We start from the raw sequence: 17,051 nt of genomic DNA, 5'->3' as shown, positions 1-17,051 counted from the left end.
GTAGTGGTATATAATAGTTATTATTATTTTATTATCATTATTATAATTATGTAAATGGATAAAAAGTTACAATTTTTAAGTGTATCATTTTTTATTTCACCGTGACACATGAACGAACATCACAAGCGTGATTTTTGAAAATGTGATCTGTGAAAAAAACCCACATCACAGTCTTCATTAAGACAGAAGAAAATGATTTTTAAAGTATATATTCAACTTTGTCATTTTGTTGCCAAACTTGAAACATGGTGTAACAAAAAACAACTAAAACACAAACAAACAAATATTTATTTATTTTCTGTTATTTTTATTTGTAATTTCTGTAGTACAATAACACTCATCAACAATAACGTTAATGATATCTTTGATTAAATAATCATTTAAATGTTCTAATAAAAAAAATAAAATAAATAATAATAATAATAATAATAATAATAATAATAATATAAAAAACAGTCCTCGCGCTGTCGTGTTTTCGGCCACGTTACCACCTCCGGTCAGTGTGACGTCATCAGTCGGCGCCGTGTTGTAGTCCGCAGCAGCTTTCGGTCAGTTTACGGTCTGAAGTTTGACGCAGAAACGCGATGAAAACTTAAAGCGAAGGAAGTTCCGATTTAACGGAGCAGCTCGTGACGGTTCGCTTCGGTATGTAAACACATTTTTACGGTTTGTTCTGAACCGGAAGCTGCTGTTAGCACGCTGCTAACATGCTAACTGTGCGCGTCTGCGCTCAGCTAACAGCGAACTCACCGTTAGCATCTGGAAATCTGCTGCAGAACTACAGACGGGTGTCCAAAGTGCTGCGAGTCCGTCTGAAAATGTCCCCAAACAGCAGCCGAAACACTGAAACTCACTATGGTCCCAAACCAAAGTCCATTCAAATATCTGGCGATTTAACAGCAGCTCCCACAGACCGACAGGAGGAGGAACGTCTCCCTCTTTCCTTAAATTCCTCCCACAGGCTGCAGGAGCCACAGATGCAGCTGTTTCCACCTGAACGACACTCATTCAAGTCACGATTTTAAAGGCTTGGACCTATTTTAGCAGCTAATCACTATTCCAAACAGTGCGTCTCCAAACCAAACTCCGTTCAGATACCTATCGATTTAATGTCCAGCTGACTTTTCATTTTATTTCACTTTTCTTTACAATTTAAATCCAGAGCAAATTGGCTTTATTTCTTTATCCCTTTAAAACCTGAGCGTTCAAAAAAAATTCTGTAACTGACGTAACAAGCAACTTGGCAAGAAATTGCTCAAAAATAGCATGAAATTCATATGATTCTTATTTATATTAAGTGTTTTCTATGACTCTTCCCTTTAGTTTAAGTGTTTTCTGTGACTTGTCCTTTAGATTTAAGTGTTTTCTGTGACTCGTCCCTTTAGATTTAAGTGTTTTCTGTGACTCCCGTGACTCGTCCCTTTAGATTTCAGTGTTTTCAGTGACTCCCATGACTCGTCCCTTTAGATTTAAGTGTTTTCTGTGACTCGTCCCTTTAGATTTAAGTGTTTTCTGTGACTCCCGTGACTCATCCCTTTAGATTAAGTGTTTTCTGTGACTCCTGTGACTCGTCCCTTTAGATTTCAGTGTTTTCTGTGACTCCCATGACTCGTCCCTTTAGATTTAAGTGTTTTCTGTGACTCGTCCCTTTAGATTTAAGTGTTTTCTGTGACTCCCGTGACTCATCCCTTTAGATTAAGTGTTTTCTGTGACTCCTGTGACTCGTCCCTTTAGATTTAAGTGTTTTCTGTGACTCCTGTGACTCGTCCCTTTAGATTTAAGTGTTTTCTGTGACTCCCATGACTTGTCCCTTTAGATTTAAGTGTTTTCTGTGACTCCTGTGACTCGTCCCTTTAGATTTAAGTGTTTTCTGTGACTCCCATGACTCGTCCCTTTAGATTTAAGTGTTTTCTGTGACTCCCGTGGCTCGTCCCTTTAGATTTAAGTGTTTTCTGTGACTCGTCCCTTTAGATTTAAGTGTTTTCTGTGACTCCCGTGGCTCGTCCCTTTAGATTTAAGTGTTTTCTGTGACTCGTCCCTTTAGATTTAAGTGTTTTCTGTGACTCCCATGACTCGTCCCTTTAGATTTAAGTGTTTTCTGTGACTCCTGTGACTCGTCCCTTTAGATTTAAGTGTTTTCTGTGACTCGTCCCTTTAGATTTAAGTGTTTTCTGTGACTCCCATGACTCGTCCCTTTAGATTTAAGTGTTTTCTGTGACTCCTGTGACTCCTGTGACTTATCCCTTTAGATTTAAGTGTTTTCTGTGACTCGTCCCTTTAGATTTAAGTGTTTTCTGTGACTCCCGTGACTCGTCCCTTTAGATTTAAGTGTTTTCTGTGACTCCTGTGACTCGTCCCTTTAGATTTAAGTGTTTTCTGTGACTCCCATGACTCGTCCCTTTAGATTTAAGTGTTTTCTGTGACTCATCCCTTTAGTTTTACTTGTTTTCTGTGACTCCTGTGACTCGTCCCTTTAGATTTAAGTGTTTTCTGTGACTCCCGTGACTCGTCCCTTTAGATGTAAGTGTTTTCTGTGACTCCTGTGACTCGTCCCTTTAGATTTAAGTGTTTTCTGTGACTCGTCCCTTTAGATTTAAGTGTTTTCTGTGACTCCCATGACTCGTCCCTTTAGATTTAAGTGTTTTCTGTGACTCCTGTGACTCCTGTGACTTGTCCCTTTAGATTTAAGTGTTTTCTGTGACTCCCATGACTCGTCCCTTTAGATTTAAGTGTTTTCTGTGACTCATCCCTTTAGATTTAAGTGTTTTCTGTGACTCCTGTGACTCGTCCCTTTAGATTTAAGTGTTTTCTGTGACTCCCGTGACTCGTCCCTTTAGATGTAAGTGTTTTCTGTGACTCCTGTGACTCGTCCCTTTAGATTTAAGTGTTTTCTGTGACTCGTCCCTTTAGATTTAAGTGTTTTCTGTGACTCCCATGACTCGTCCCTTTAGATTTAAGTGTTTTCTGTGACTCCTGTGACTCCTGTGACTTGTCCCTTTAGATTTAAGTGTTTTCTGTGACTCGTCCCTTTAGATTTAAGTGTTTTCTGTGACTCCCGTGACTCGTCCCTTTAGATTTAAGTGTTTTCTGTGACTCCCGTGACTTGTCCCTTTAGATTTAAGTGTTTTCTGTGACTCCCGTGACTCGTCCCTTTAGATTTAAGTGTTTTCTGTGACTCCCGTGACTCATCCCTTTAGATTAAGTGTTTTCTATGACTCCTGTGACTCGTCCCTTTAGATTTAAGTGTTTTCTGTGTCTCTGCAGAGGATGCAGCTGCCGCAGCTCCACACAGAATGAGTCGTGATGAAGAGACCAAAGCTGGCCGCAGTCTTCCTCTTTGTGGGCTGCCTGCTCGCCTACCTGATGTTCGTGAAGCGTCACTACGCCGCCACGAACACCGAAGCCTTCAGACTACCTCCCCACCTCCGGCCCACCTCTGCTGCTGGACCGAGCTTCCAGTACGGGATCATGTTCGATGCCGGGAGCACTGGGACCAGAATCCACATCTTCAAGTTCCAGATGGAGAACAATGGTAAGAGAGGAAGTCCATGACAGAGCCACTAATGTGATTCCACACCAAACTCCATTCAGAAATCTGACAATTTAATACCTGACAAACACTGATGAGGAATATTGGTGCTATTTTTTTGATTTCTTAATTATGTCCTTTAAAAAAATAGATTTTTATTTTTATTAACAATTATGATTGTTCATGATTCCACACCAAACTCCATTCAATTATGCATCAATTTAATATGAGTCTGCTTGTTTGCAAAGACTGACAAAGTAAATGAAAGCACGTTTTAATTGTGTTGCTGTAGAAGTTGACATGTGTCCACACCAGACTTCATTCAGATATCTGCCAATATCAGGCAACACCCGTGAGGGATATTTTCTGTAATTCCTCAATTTATTCATTTTTAATGCTGATATGCTCTTATTAATTAATTAGCTAATGTGATTTCACACCAAACTCTGGATTCAAAAATCTGCCGAATTAAGGCAGACACAGACAAGGAATATTAATGCTTTTTCTGCAAGTCCTGAATTAATTCCTGTTTTAATGCCTAAAAAGCTAACATGATTCCAGCCCAAACTCCAGTCAAATACATGCATATCTATATGTTCAAATATGCGCATCTCAAGAATTTTGAATATTGTGAAAAAGTTCATTTTTCTTCATAATTTAATTCACAAAAACTCCTTTTTTTAAACATTTTTCTAGCTGGAGGCCAAAATTATCTCATTAAAACAGAAAAATGCTTGAAACATTTCAGTTCATGTAATGAGTCCAGAATATGTTAAATAACTGATTTTCACAGAACTTTTCCACTAAATTCTCATGTTTTGAGGCGCACTTGTGCCTGCCGGTTAGCCGCGGATGAGCCGCGGATGAGCCGCGGGGGGCCGGTGTTTCGGCGGAGGCTGCTCCTGTGACTGAGGAGAAAGGTTTATAACCGGAGCGGCTCGCAGTGTAATTAAAAGCCGCGCGTTAATTAGCGGCTGTGAGCGGCGGCAGACGGCAGGAGCTGTGAGCTCTGAGCCGGACACAGACTCATCCGAGCCCCCGAGAGGGTTCCGCTTTATTGGGCTCAGAGAAAGTTTCCCGCCGAGCTCGGCCAAATGCCTTCGTTATCGCATTTCCCCGCTAAGCTGAATCAGGCTGAGTGCACTTTTGGCTCCTTTGTTGGCGCTTTTTAACCTGTTAGTTACACAGACTCGGACCGTCATTAAGAGCTTAACGCCGGCTCGGCCCCGGGCCGCGCGCGGCAATTAAAGCTGCTCCTCAGCGCCTCCTCGCGCCAACACTGACGCGCCACACATGCTCGTGTGTCTCTCGTGTGTCTCCCGTGTGTCTCCCGTGTGTTGTCCCTGCAGGAGCTCCCAAACTGTCCCAGGAGACGTTCAGAGCCATCAAACCGGGACTGTCTGCGTACGCCGATGAGCCGCAGAAGGTCAGCCCTGCTGATGTCTTTATAAAGACAATGTGATGTTATTAATCTGTGGACAATTTAACCCTTAAATGAGCTCACCTAAAACTACGGTGTTTCACAACATTAACCCTTCACCCTCTGCTGCCTGAAGAAGCAGGGCACTGTTAATCTTCTCTCTTATCCTTTACAGCTTCTTTTCTTTTTTTGTACATTTTTGTATTTGTATTTATTTGTTATTTGTTTATTTTATATCATTATTACATCTCTATTTTATTTCATCTTAATCTATATTTATTTATAGTCTTATTTATGTATGAATTAATTTTGTATTTTTGATTAATTTTGATTTATTTTCGATATTTTTTCTTCCGTTCCCATGTCTCCTCTTTATTTCATTTTTATCTTTATTGATTTAATTGTATATTCATTTTTTATTCATATTTATAGTTTTACTTGTTAGTTATTTATTTTTAGTTTTACTGAACTATTTTTTACTGACTTAAGTTTAAGTTTTATCTTTATTTATTTTTATTTTTATGAATTCATTATTTATTGGTTTTTAATTTATTCATTTATTTTACTTAGATTTTTGTGTGTGTGTTTCCATTTCTTATCTGTGTGTGTGTCTCCTGTTTGTCCCCTGTTTTTCCCCTGCTTGTCTCCTGTGTGTGTCCCCTGTCTGTCTCCTGTGTGTCCAGTGTGCAGCAGGGATCCTGGAGCTCCTGGAGGTGGCGAAGTCCAGCGTCCCCCCCTCGGTCTGGGACGTCACCCCGGTGGTCCTGAAGGCGACCGCCGGCCTCCGTCTGTTGCCGGGAGAGAAGGCCGAACACCTGCTGGACACGGTGAGACATGAACGACCTCCGCCGCATCACATGACCCAGCGTCTCACCACAGCCGGGCTGCAGAGGCGCGTTCGCTGTGATGGCGTCCCGCAGTCTCCTTTAAAAGAAAGCCTGTCCTCCAGACCATGGGACAGGAAGTGACATCATGACAGCACGCTGACTCTTGTGTTTCAGGACTCTTTCGAAGGTTCTCAAGAGTAAAAACACTTTTATATGTAATTACCATCACGAATATTATTATTATTATCATTATGTCACCATTTATGTAATGTTAGTCATCGCCATGACGACGATGTCCACACAGCTACTGGACCACAGCAGAGAGCCGCATGAGTCGTGATTTAATCTGAAATTTTGCCCCTGAACCAGAGCTGATTACACACACACACACACACACACACACACACACACACACACACACAGAGAGAATTAAAACGTTATTATATTAAAAAAAGAAAACATTTACAGGAGACACTGTGGAAACTGATCATGACCACAACAGTAATAACGACTGTTATTATTATAAGCAGATTCTCCGCTGAGAGTGACGAGTCACAGACATGAGGACGAGTTTGACACTTTGACCCGCAGGTGTCTCTGGAAGACATCTGAGGGACAGTTTGTCTCAAACACCTGCTGTTCTCTGTGTGTCCAGGTGAGGGCGCTGTTTGTGGACTCTCCCTTCCTGTCCAGAGACGACAGCGTGTCCATCATGGACGGCACCGACGAAGGTATTTAACCCTTTAAACATGACATTTCTGTTTTAACTTTTTTAAGAAATGACTCAGACGTAGCACAAAATCTGTCAAAAAAACAACAAACCAAAAAACCTGAAAATTAGCACAAAAAACAGTAAAAAAAGAAATGACTTAAAAACTTGCTAATATGCAAACGTATTACCATGACATGACTTTTAATGTTGAATTTTCTGAAGATTTCCCAGATTCTTTTTTTAATACACTCTTGTAAAGTTAATCTCTCCTTCATTTAGTTTTAAAATGTAATTATTTATTTTAAAAAGGGGCAGTGTCCGTTAATCCACACGTAAACAAACGGTTACGTTAAACTGCATCCTAAAAATCCTTTCAAACAAACAAACAAACAAACAACATATTTCAGGTCATTTTCTTGTCATCTCCTCCGAATTTCCTGCAGTTCGCCAAACACCTTATGCCAAAACTTTTTCCCAAGTTTTGGTTGAAGGAAACCAATAATTCTTTGTTCAGGTTTCTGAGGGTTTAATGCTCGTAAAAAGTGTCTGAGTGCAGCAGAAGAAAACTGATGACGGTCCAGGAGTTAAAGGATTAGTGGCTTATCAGCTGGATCTCTACAGCTCGTTTCATGCGTCTGTGTTTGTTTGCTCTCAAAACCGCTGATGGTTCTGCTCTCAAATATCTGACTTCATGGCAGCTTTTCTAAACATTTGCGATGCATGTCTCAGCATTTTTTGGTGTTTTTTTTTTTTTTTTTAAATTGTGGCACCAAATGAGAATTGCAGAAGTAGTTGCAATTTACTTTTGTTATAATTCATTAATTGATAATTAAAGGGTTAATGTGGTGGGTGTAAAATCAGCAGAACGGTCCTTTAACAGCAGAGCATTGACCTCTTATCAGGTCTCAGTCTGAATCCTCCTCTCTTTATAACTTTATTAGATTACACAGACTCTGATTTCCCAAACGCAGCAGATTAAACCCGACGCACGAATAGACGCGCGGCTGATGTACCTCTCAAATACAATGCAGCCACACAGGAAGCTGCATCTGCAGGATCTGCAGGATCTGCAGGGGCTGCAGGAGCTGCAGGATCTGCAGGATCTGCAGGATCTGCAGGGGCTGCAGGAGCTGCAGGAGCTGCAGGATCTGCAGGATCTGCAGGATCTGCAGGATCTGCAGGGGCTGCAGGAGCTGCAGGATCTGCAGGATCTGCAGGATCTGCAGGGGCTGCAGGAGCTGCAGGATCTGCAGGAGCTGCAGGAGCTGCAGGATCTGCAGGGGCTGCAGGAGCTGCAGGAGCTGCAGGATCTGCAGGATCTACAGGATGAAATCACAGTAACTGAAGTCACAGTAACTGGGATCAGTAGTCTGAGTATAGTGTATTTCTTTAGCTCTGAAACATAATAATCTAAATGTGATTAAATGATATTTGTGCGTTTTTTAATGTTCCTCAAATGTAAAACTGTTCTCTATAGAACCAGCACAGCTCTCCCAGTTTGATATAAAACCCACAACAATATCAGCAGCTTTCCTCTGTTTTATGTACCAGCCAATACAACATAAACACTCCTAAATATTACCACCAGCAATATACTTCAATGTCTTATTATTATGGTATGGATCCAGCTGTGACTCAGCTGCAGATTACCTTTTATGGTGCTTTTTGAACCTTTTTCGATGCTTTATGAACATTTTTTGTGTTTTAAGACATTTTTTGGTGCTTTTGAACCTTTTTTGGTGCTTTATGAAGCTTTTCTTAGTGCTTTATGAAGTCGTTGTCGGTGTCAGTATTATTATGGTATGGATCCAGCTGTGCCCCCCTGAGCTGCCAGATGTTTGCTCCTCCTGGTGGCGGTTTGGGCCCAGCTGTGACCTCTCTTCTTCCTCTCCGGTAAAGCCTCTGTATGCCGTGTGCATGTATACATGCAGGTCGTGTGTTTGAGGCGCACACGCAGCTCGTCCACATATAATCCTTTTAAAGTAGTTCATACAAGCAATTATGGCCATGTGGGATAATGTCCCACTTAATCTTGAGGGGGGGAGGGGGGCGATTATCTGTGCGGCTGATTCTGAGGCTGAAATGTTTTCTCCTTCCCTCTGAGTGGGATCAGCTCGTTACTCCCGTAAATGTCTTTTAATGATTAGTGAATTAACCTCCACTCTCGCTCTAATGGACGCGCTGCTGCTCGCCTCCAGCAGCCTCGTTAGCGCTCGCAGATTTGGCGTTCTTGGCCTGCATGCTCGGAGATTACCCTGCCAGCGTCCTGGATGGAGGCGACTTATTGTTAATGCAGACCTCTGAGTGGTTGGCGGGGGGCGGCGGGGGGTGGCGAGGGGGTGGCGGGGTGCTAAGTGCCGGTGTTCGGCTTCCCGTCCTAAAGCTCGCTCTCTCGGCGCTTGTTTGTTTTGTTGTGAAATAGCTTCTTAGAGTTTGATGGTAAAGCCGGTATGATACAGTTTGTCAGGCGGCCGGGGTCAGAGGTCGCTGGTGAAAGGCTCTAATGCACACGGCAGCTGAGCGGCGGGCGCTGATGTCGTCTCTGAGCCGGCCTGAATAAGCAGATATCCTCGGCCCGCTCGCAGCGTCTTTACCTCTCATCTTCAGTAGTCGCTTTATCGCAGACGTCAGCGCTCTGCCAGAACATTAATTATTATAACTCAAGGTTATCACAATGACCGTCCAACAAACACTCATTCGAAATAATTATCAAGAAAAATGGCTTGATATCTTTCGAAAACACAAACAGAATAAATAAAATAAACAAGAATAAATGACCCGAAAACAAGCGCAAAATTAGGAAAAAATACAAGAAAATTACCTTTAAAATGACCCTAAAAGTATGTAAATATGTAAATAAAAGCCTTTTTTTTTTTTTTTTTAATTCTTTATTTATAGTTATTCATTTATAGACAAACATACTTCCCCCTCCCACCCCCCAAAAGTCAAGACAGAAAAAATAAATAATACAGTCTGTTCACTAAAATAATAATAACAATAGTAGTAACAATAATAATTGTTGAATGAATACATCTATAAATAAATAAACATATGCAAGCACCTAGGATTAATGTATTACACATATTTATGCGAGACATAGGGAAAAAAAAAACATACATGGACAGGGAAACATTTTATGATAGATTCAGGTTTTTAACACATTCAATGAATGGGCGCCAGGTCACACTAAATTTTCCATAGCAGTTAGGCCGACTATATCTCAGTTTTTCTAGCTGCAACAGAGAGAGCACTTCTTTAATCCAATTAATAAAAGAGGGAGGTTTATCTGATTTCCACTGAAGGAGAATGAGTCTTCGGGCCATTAATGAAGCGAAGGCGATGGCCTTTGCTTGAAATGTAGAAACTGTAATTTCTGGAGGAGGGATCCCAAAGATCGAAATATGTGGGGATGGGGCAATTGTTTTGCCACTTATACATGAAAGAACCTCAAAGACTTTTTGCCAAAAACTGCTCAAAGACTGACAGTGCCAAAACATATGACCTACAGTAGCTGAACTATGATGACATCTTAAACACATTGGGCTGACATTAGGATATATTTTAGCAAGTTTTTCGTTTGAGTAGTGTAGACGATGTAGCACCTCAAACTGAATGAGGCACTGTCTGATACAAAAGGAAGAAGAGTGAATGCTTTCTAGGCTGCGCTGCCAGAATTCCTCAGAGTTTAATGCCCAAGTCCTGTTCCCAAGCCAGCTTTGTTTTGCCCCATGAGGGTGGATTAATATTTTGGAAATATTACCTTTTTTGTAGGGATTTAGAGCAAGTATATCATCAATAACATTCTTTGCTGGTATATTAGGAAGTCTAAAATGTTTACTAGCAAAACTTCGTATTTGTAGAAACCTAAAAAAATGTTTTTTGGGAATATGATGGTTTTTTTGCAGTGTTTCGAATGACATGAATGTTCCTTTGAGATAGAGATCTTTTATAAAGACCAGACCATTTTTGTGCCAAATTTGAAATGATGTGTCAGTTTTAGACGGTGGGAAAAGGTGATTGTTAACCAGGGGGGAGAAAGAGCTTAACTGGTTAATATGAAACTGTTTCCTGAACTGAAACCAGATTTTCAGGGAGTGTTTCACAACAGGATTTAAGATTTGAGGATGTGGGCCTGTTGGTATTGTAGAACTCAATAATGAAATAGGTGAAATTGCTAGATCGCCATCTAATTCCATGCTAGCCCAAACAGGACCCTGATTTGTTTCCGAAGTAGAGACCCAATACATTAATTTACTTATATTTGCTGCCCAGTAATAGTATTTAAAACTAGGCAAACCTAGCCCCCCAGCTGATTTGGACACCTCTAAAAAAGTTTTCCTCATTCGCGGGAGACTTGTTCCACAAAAAGGAGGAGATTAGGCTATCCAATTCTTTAAATACAGAATTAGGCAAAAAGAAAGGGATCATTTGAAATAAGTATAGGAAACGCGGCAGGACTGTCATCTTAATTGTGTTCACCCTTCCAGCTAAAGAGATAGGCAGTGGAGACCACCGCAACAGATCTTGTTTTGTGTGTTCTAACAAGTTCTTAAATTTCTGGCTGTACAGATCTTTAAACGAACGTGTGATTTTGACCCCTAGGTAGGTGAATGTTTCAACTTCACTGAAAGGGAAGATACTGTAGTCTAATGTTCTTGCCAGACAATTGATAGGAAAAAGAGTACTCTTGGAAAAATTCAATTTGTAACCAGATATTCTACCGAATGAATTCAGCATGTCAATGAGTATGGGTATGGAGTCCATGGGATTTGATAAATATAATAAAAGGTCATCTGCATATAGCGACACTTTGTGTATTTTTGCAGTCCTCATCACTCCAACGACCTTATCTTCTTTTCTTAAGGCTATAGCTAAGGGTTCTATGGCTATGTCAAAAAGGAATGGCGATAGACAACAACCTTGCCTTGTGCCACGATGTAGTTGGAAATAACTGGAGGTCACTGAATTCGTGCGCACTGAGGCCAGTGGAGAAGAGTAAATTATTTTAACCCAGGAAATAAAGGCCGAGCCAAAACCAAATTTTCCAATACTGTAAATAAATATTCCCACTCCACCCGATCAAATGCCTTTTCCGCATCTAGGGAAACAACAATTTCTGGATGTCGGGAGGAGTGGGAAGAATATAGTACATTAAATAAACGCTGCATATTATAAAATGATTGTCTGCCTGGTATAAAACCCGTTTGATCTGGGTCTATTATATTGGGAATCACTGTTTCGAGTTGTCGAGAAAGAACTTTGGTAAGAATTTTATAATCACAGCAAAGTAGGCTTATTGGCCGGTAGGAACCACAGTCGCGGGGGTCTTTATCTTTTTTAGGCAAAACGATTATGATTGCTTGAGTCATGGTGGGGGGTAACTTTTGCACAGAGAGGATTTCCTCAAAAAGTTTACTTAAGACAGGGGACAATTTGGATGAAAAAGTCTTATAAAATTCTGCTGGAAACCCATCTGGGCCGGGTGTTTTTCCGTTTTGCATGGAGTTTATGGCCTGTGTTATTTCTTCAACTGAAATTTTTGAGTCCATAGTGGTCTGCTCCTCTGGACTGATCCTTGGAATGGTTAGCTGTTCTAAAAACGCCTGAATTTCAGATGGGTTAACCGAAGCTTGTGATGTATAGAGATTAGTGTAGAACTGTTTAAATTGGTCGTTTATAATTTTGGGATGCTTAGACACTAGGCCCTGCGATGTGAAAATTTCATGTATCATATGATTATCTGAAGTTTGTCTGAGTTGGTGGGACAGCAGTCTCCCAGCCTTATCGCTGTGTTCATAGTAAGTTTGTTTTGTTTTCAAAAGAAGTCTTTCAGTTTGTTTAATGGAAAGATTATTGAATTCTGCTTGTAATAAAAGTCTTTGTTTGTGTAATTCTGGGTTAGGATTAGCAGCATATTTGTTATCTAATTCTTGTATTTGTTGAGACAAATCAGAAAGGTGACGATCGTGTTCCTTTTTCACATGAGCTGAGTAAGAAATGATTTGCCCCCTAAGGAAAGCTTTAAGCGCTTCCCAAATAGAACTATAGGACATACCTGGTGTACTATTAACTTCAAGAAAAAAATCGATTTGATCTGAGATAAAATTTTGGAATGTTTTACGAGATAGCGATAACAGGTCGAGACGCCATATACGTTGGGGTATAATACTATCTGGAAAACTTATATCTAATTGGACAGGGGAGTGGTCAGAAATTACAATACTATGGTACTGACAGTTAGTAACAAGAGGGAGAATTCTATTGTCGGTCAAGAAAAAAATCTGTTCTAGAGAAGGAACGGTGGACAGGGGAGAAGAAGGAATACTGTTTGGTGGTGGGATTGAGATTTCTCCAGGGGTCTGATAATTTATAAGAATCCATGAACGACAGAACTACAGTTGCAGATTTAGATAAGTTGTTTTGAAATTTAGGGTTGGATCTGTCCATGCTAGGTTGTAACACCAAGTTAAAATCCCCGCCTAAAATCAAGTAGTACTTACTGGGATTGGGAAGATTTGCCATGATATTAGAGAAAAACTGTGGGTCATCCCAATTCGGACCATAGATGCTGGCTAAAATAATTTCAGTCCCAAACAGCTTCCCCACAACTATGACATATCTCCCCTTGGTATCAGATATTGTTTGAGTTGCTACAAATGGGACACCTTTTCTAATCAATATAGCTGTGCCCCTAGATCTGTCACCATAATTTGAGTGGTAGATCTGGTCTATCCATCCTCTCCTTAATTTAGAGTGTTCGCTAGACCGGAGATGAGTCTCCTGTAGAAACATAATTTCTGAGCCCAAGAATTTCAAATGTGTGAAGATACGGCTGCGCTTTATGGGATGATGTATTCCTTTAATGTTCCAGCTTATAAAGCGCGTTGAGCCAATGGAAGAGAATGTATTAGACATAGTCCAATGTTAAGTAACCTGAGTATAAATAGAGTCCCTGCCATTGAAAGGAGTAAAACAAACAAAACAAAAAAAAACAAACAAACCCGGGTATCCAAACCTATGCTGATCTCCCAAAAAGTGGTAGATCGCACCAACACTCCTATCACAAACCAAAAACAGCACAGAGGTGCACAGGGTAACCACTAAACTGCCCGCTAAACACAGCAGAACAACAATCATGGAAGAGAGGGCACAACTTAACTAACGCCAAATGCCAAAACTAAAGGCATTTCCCTTATCTATGCCACTTCTACAGCCAACAGCCATTATAACATGGGGCCTTTAATCCCCGCATTACACCACCAGGAGTATTACCCAGCTATGGTACAATATGAATGAACAGAGTTCACACACATTAATTTACAACATTTGTTAAACATTTTTGGAACCGAGAACTAAGCTGGGTGGCATAGTGTTTTAGGTGAGTGGAAAAAAAAAAACTTACAGACACTCGGTTAAGAGACTGACCTGGATGTATCATTACAGGTCCAACTGTTAGAGTCTTACTGTCTCATCAAGTTGTAGTCTCTGCTCAACCAGAGTCATTACGCTTCTGGATGGCCACCCGCGGTGATCCGGGAGATGTAAATCTGGGCCTCCTCTGGCGTGGAGAAAGTTTTTTCCACATTTTTGTACGTGATCCTGAGGCGGGCTGGGTGAAGGATTCCGAACCGGATCCCGTCAATCCCACGCAGCTGTCGCCTGACGTCATTGAATGCAGCACGGGCTTTTGCTATTTTTGCAGTATAGTCCGGAAAAACTGAAATAGTCATCCCGTTCATCTTGATTCGTTGCTTTTCCCGAGCAAGGCGCAGGATATCTGCACAGTCCTGGTAATAGTGGAGGCGAGCCACAATGACGCGCGGCGGAGTCCCCTGTCTGGGAACCGGGAGAAGTGATCGGTGCGCCCTGTCCAGCAGCGGCGCATCTTTCAAATCAAACGCCTGTTGAAGCAGAGTTGAAACAGAGGATGTTGAACAGACCCGGCCCTCAGGAACTCCAATTATTCTGATGTTGTTCCTCCGCGATCTCGCCTCTAAATCTTCACATTTGTTTTGCAGTGTGTCAGCTACTGCAGTGAGGCGCTGCACTTCTTTCTGCAGATGTGAGATATCATCCGTGCATGTTGACAGACTTTCCTCCATACTTTTTACCGCGACGTTCAGCGTAGACAACTCGGATGTAATTGACTCTCTGTATTCTTTCAACTCGGATCTGGCTGCATTCATGTCGGATCTGATGACTGACATTTCACTCTCCAGCACCGCCCGGACCTCGGTTTTCAGAATGTCCACCAAGTCTTTGCGCAGGGAGGACAGAAGCTCACTTTTGAGAGACTCGGTGTCCATCGTAGGTGTCGCCACAGACGAGTCAACACTTCCCAGGAAGGCTTTTTCAATGGAGGCCGCGGCAGCGGTAGGAGTTGCAGGCCTCGTGTTTAAAAGAGTTGTTTGTCTTCCCTTGGTCGACTTCCCAGACATTTTACTGCTTCACTAAGTACAAAGCAGTTTAAGTGAATCACCACCGAGTGTTTTTTAGCAAAATGTGCCGAAAATCAAACTTTTAAAAGGTTGTTCCGCGGAGCTCAGCAAAAAACCGTCTACTCCATTGCTCGCTCAGTAGCGACCCCAATAAAAGCCTTTTTAAAATCATTCTCTCAATCTATTTATTTCTTGCACTTTGTGGAACGTTTCCTTCATAATAAAACAACAATAAAACGACAAAACAAAACACGCAAATATAGCCCAACCAGAGCGGCGGAAGCTGAATCCAGATTTCAGGGATTCGCTGCACGAACAGACTCGGAGGGCTCAGGCAGACTTTCTGCTGACCTCGGGATGATTTTCACGTGATGAAACCTGAGTTCAGCCGGAACGTTTCACAACGTGAACACATCACAAACAGCCTCCGACTCCACGGAGACAGATTTAGAGTTTTACAGATTCATGTTTTCAGATATTTATGTCTGTTTTCCTACATGCAGGGATTTCTGCCTGGATCACCGTCAACTTCCTCACCGGTGAGACTACAACACACACACACACGCACACACACGTACACACACACACACACACACACACACACACACACACACACGCATGCACACACACATGCACACACGCACACACACACACGTGTCACATACATGTCAATCTAATCACTAGCAGGAAGTGTGTGTAACTGAGTAAACTGTAGTGAAGAAACAATGATGAACTTTTAATGGATTCAACTGCAACTTTTTGTGTCTCCTCCTCTGTCTCCCCTGTGTGTCTCCTCCTCTGTCTCCTCTGTGTTTCTCCTCCTCTGTCTCCCCTGTGTGTCTCCTCCTCTGTCTCCTCTGTGTTTCTCCTCCTCTGTCTCCCCTGTGTGTCTCCTCCTCTGTCTCCCCTGTGTGTCTCCTCCTCTGTGTCTCCTCCTCTGTCTCCTCTGTGTTTCTCCTCCTCTGTCTCCCCTGTGTGTCTCCTCCTCTGTCTCCCCTGTGTGTCTCCTCCTCTGTGTCTCCTCCTCTGTCTCCTCTGTGTTTCTCCTCCTCTGTCTCCTCTGTGTTTCTCCTCCTCTGTCTCCCCTGTGTGTCTCCTCCTCTGTCTCCCCTGTGTGTCTCCTCCTCTGTGTCTCCTCCTCTGTCTCCTCTGTGTCTCCTTCTCTGTCTCCGCTGTGTGTCTCCTCCTTTGTGTCTCTTCCTCTCTGTGTCTCCTCCTCTGTGTGTCTCCTCTGTCTGTCTCTTCCTCTGTCTCCTCTCTGTGTCTCTTCCCCTGTGTCTCCTCCTCTGTCTCCTCTGTGTCTCCTCCTCTGTCTCCTCTCTCTGTCTCCTCCTCTGTCTCCTCTCTCTGTCTCCTCCTCTGTGTCTCCTCTGTGTGTCTCTTCCTCTCTGTGTCTCTCCTCTGTCTGTCCTCTGTGTCTCCTGTGTCTGTCCTCTCCAGGTGACCTCCACAGCGCTGACTCCCCCACGGTGGGGATGTTGGATTTGGGAGGGGGGTCGACTCAGATCACATTCAGTCCTCAGGACGAGGTGAGGAGGACTCGCTGTGATCTGGAAATGTCTCAATAATCCCAAACACACATCGTCCCAGCAGGAGGCGACCGTCCAGCCGGACACACACACACACGGCTGCATTAACAATGTGATGAGTGTGTGTCTCTCTGTGTGTCTCTGTGTGTCTCTGTGTGTGTCTCTATGTGTGTCTCTATGTGTGTCTGTGTGTGCCTGTGTGTGTCTCTGTGTGTGTCTGTGTGTGTCTCTGTGTGTGTCTGTGTGTGTCTGTGTGTCTCTGTGTGTGTCTCTATGTGTGTCTGTGTGTCTCTCTGTGTGTCTCTGTGTGTGTCTCTATGTGTCTGTGTGCCTCTCTGTGTGTCTCTGTGTGTGTCTCTGTGTGTCTCTGTGTATCTCTGTGTGTGTCTGTGTGTCTCTGTCTCTCTGTGTGTCTCTGTGTGTCTCTCTGTGTGTCTCTCTGTGTGTGTCTCTGTGTGTGTCTGTGTGTCTCTGTGTGTGTCTGTGTGTCTCTCTGTCTCCCTGTGTGTCTCTGTGTGTGTCTCTGTGTGTCTCTATGTGTTTCTGTGTGTCTCTGTGTGTCTCTCTGTGTCTCTGTGTGTCTCTCTGTGTGTCTC

The 17,051-nt window shown here is 42.4% G+C and overlaps 1 protein-coding gene across 2 annotated transcripts in view; it reads left to right on the top strand.

Annotated features, from left to right (window-relative positions):
- The first annotated feature begins 470 nt into the window (after nt 1-470).
- Nucleotides 471-17,051, top strand: part of entpd6 (ectonucleoside triphosphate diphosphohydrolase 6) — a 29,512-nt gene continuing 12,931 nt past the window's right edge. Inside the window, exons 1-7 of one of the 2 annotated variants that reach the window (XM_088086926.1) lie at nt 471-645; nt 3,265-3,532; nt 4,879-4,955; nt 5,633-5,776; nt 6,432-6,507; nt 15,430-15,465; nt 16,367-16,455. In XM_088086926.1, the coding sequence (XP_087943052.1) occupies nt 3,304-3,532; nt 4,879-4,955; nt 5,633-5,776; nt 6,432-6,507; nt 15,430-15,465; nt 16,367-16,455 (651 nt within the window). In that variant the 5' untranslated portion in view covers nt 471-645; nt 3,265-3,303. The remainder of the gene's footprint in view (nt 646-3,264; nt 3,533-4,878; nt 4,956-5,632; nt 5,777-6,431; nt 6,508-15,429; nt 15,466-16,366; nt 16,456-17,051) is intronic. The other variant, XM_088086925.1, reaches the window with a different exon arrangement.

This window comes from Plectropomus leopardus, chromosome 13 (genome assembly GCF_026936395.1).
Source record: "Plectropomus leopardus strain MGB_pleo_1.0 chromosome 13, ASM2693639v1, whole genome shotgun sequence".
Lineage (NCBI taxonomy): Eukaryota > Metazoa > Chordata > Actinopteri > Perciformes > Serranidae > Plectropomus > Plectropomus leopardus.
Note: the sequence above shows the minus strand (reverse complement) of the source record. Positions and strands in the feature narration are given on the sequence as shown.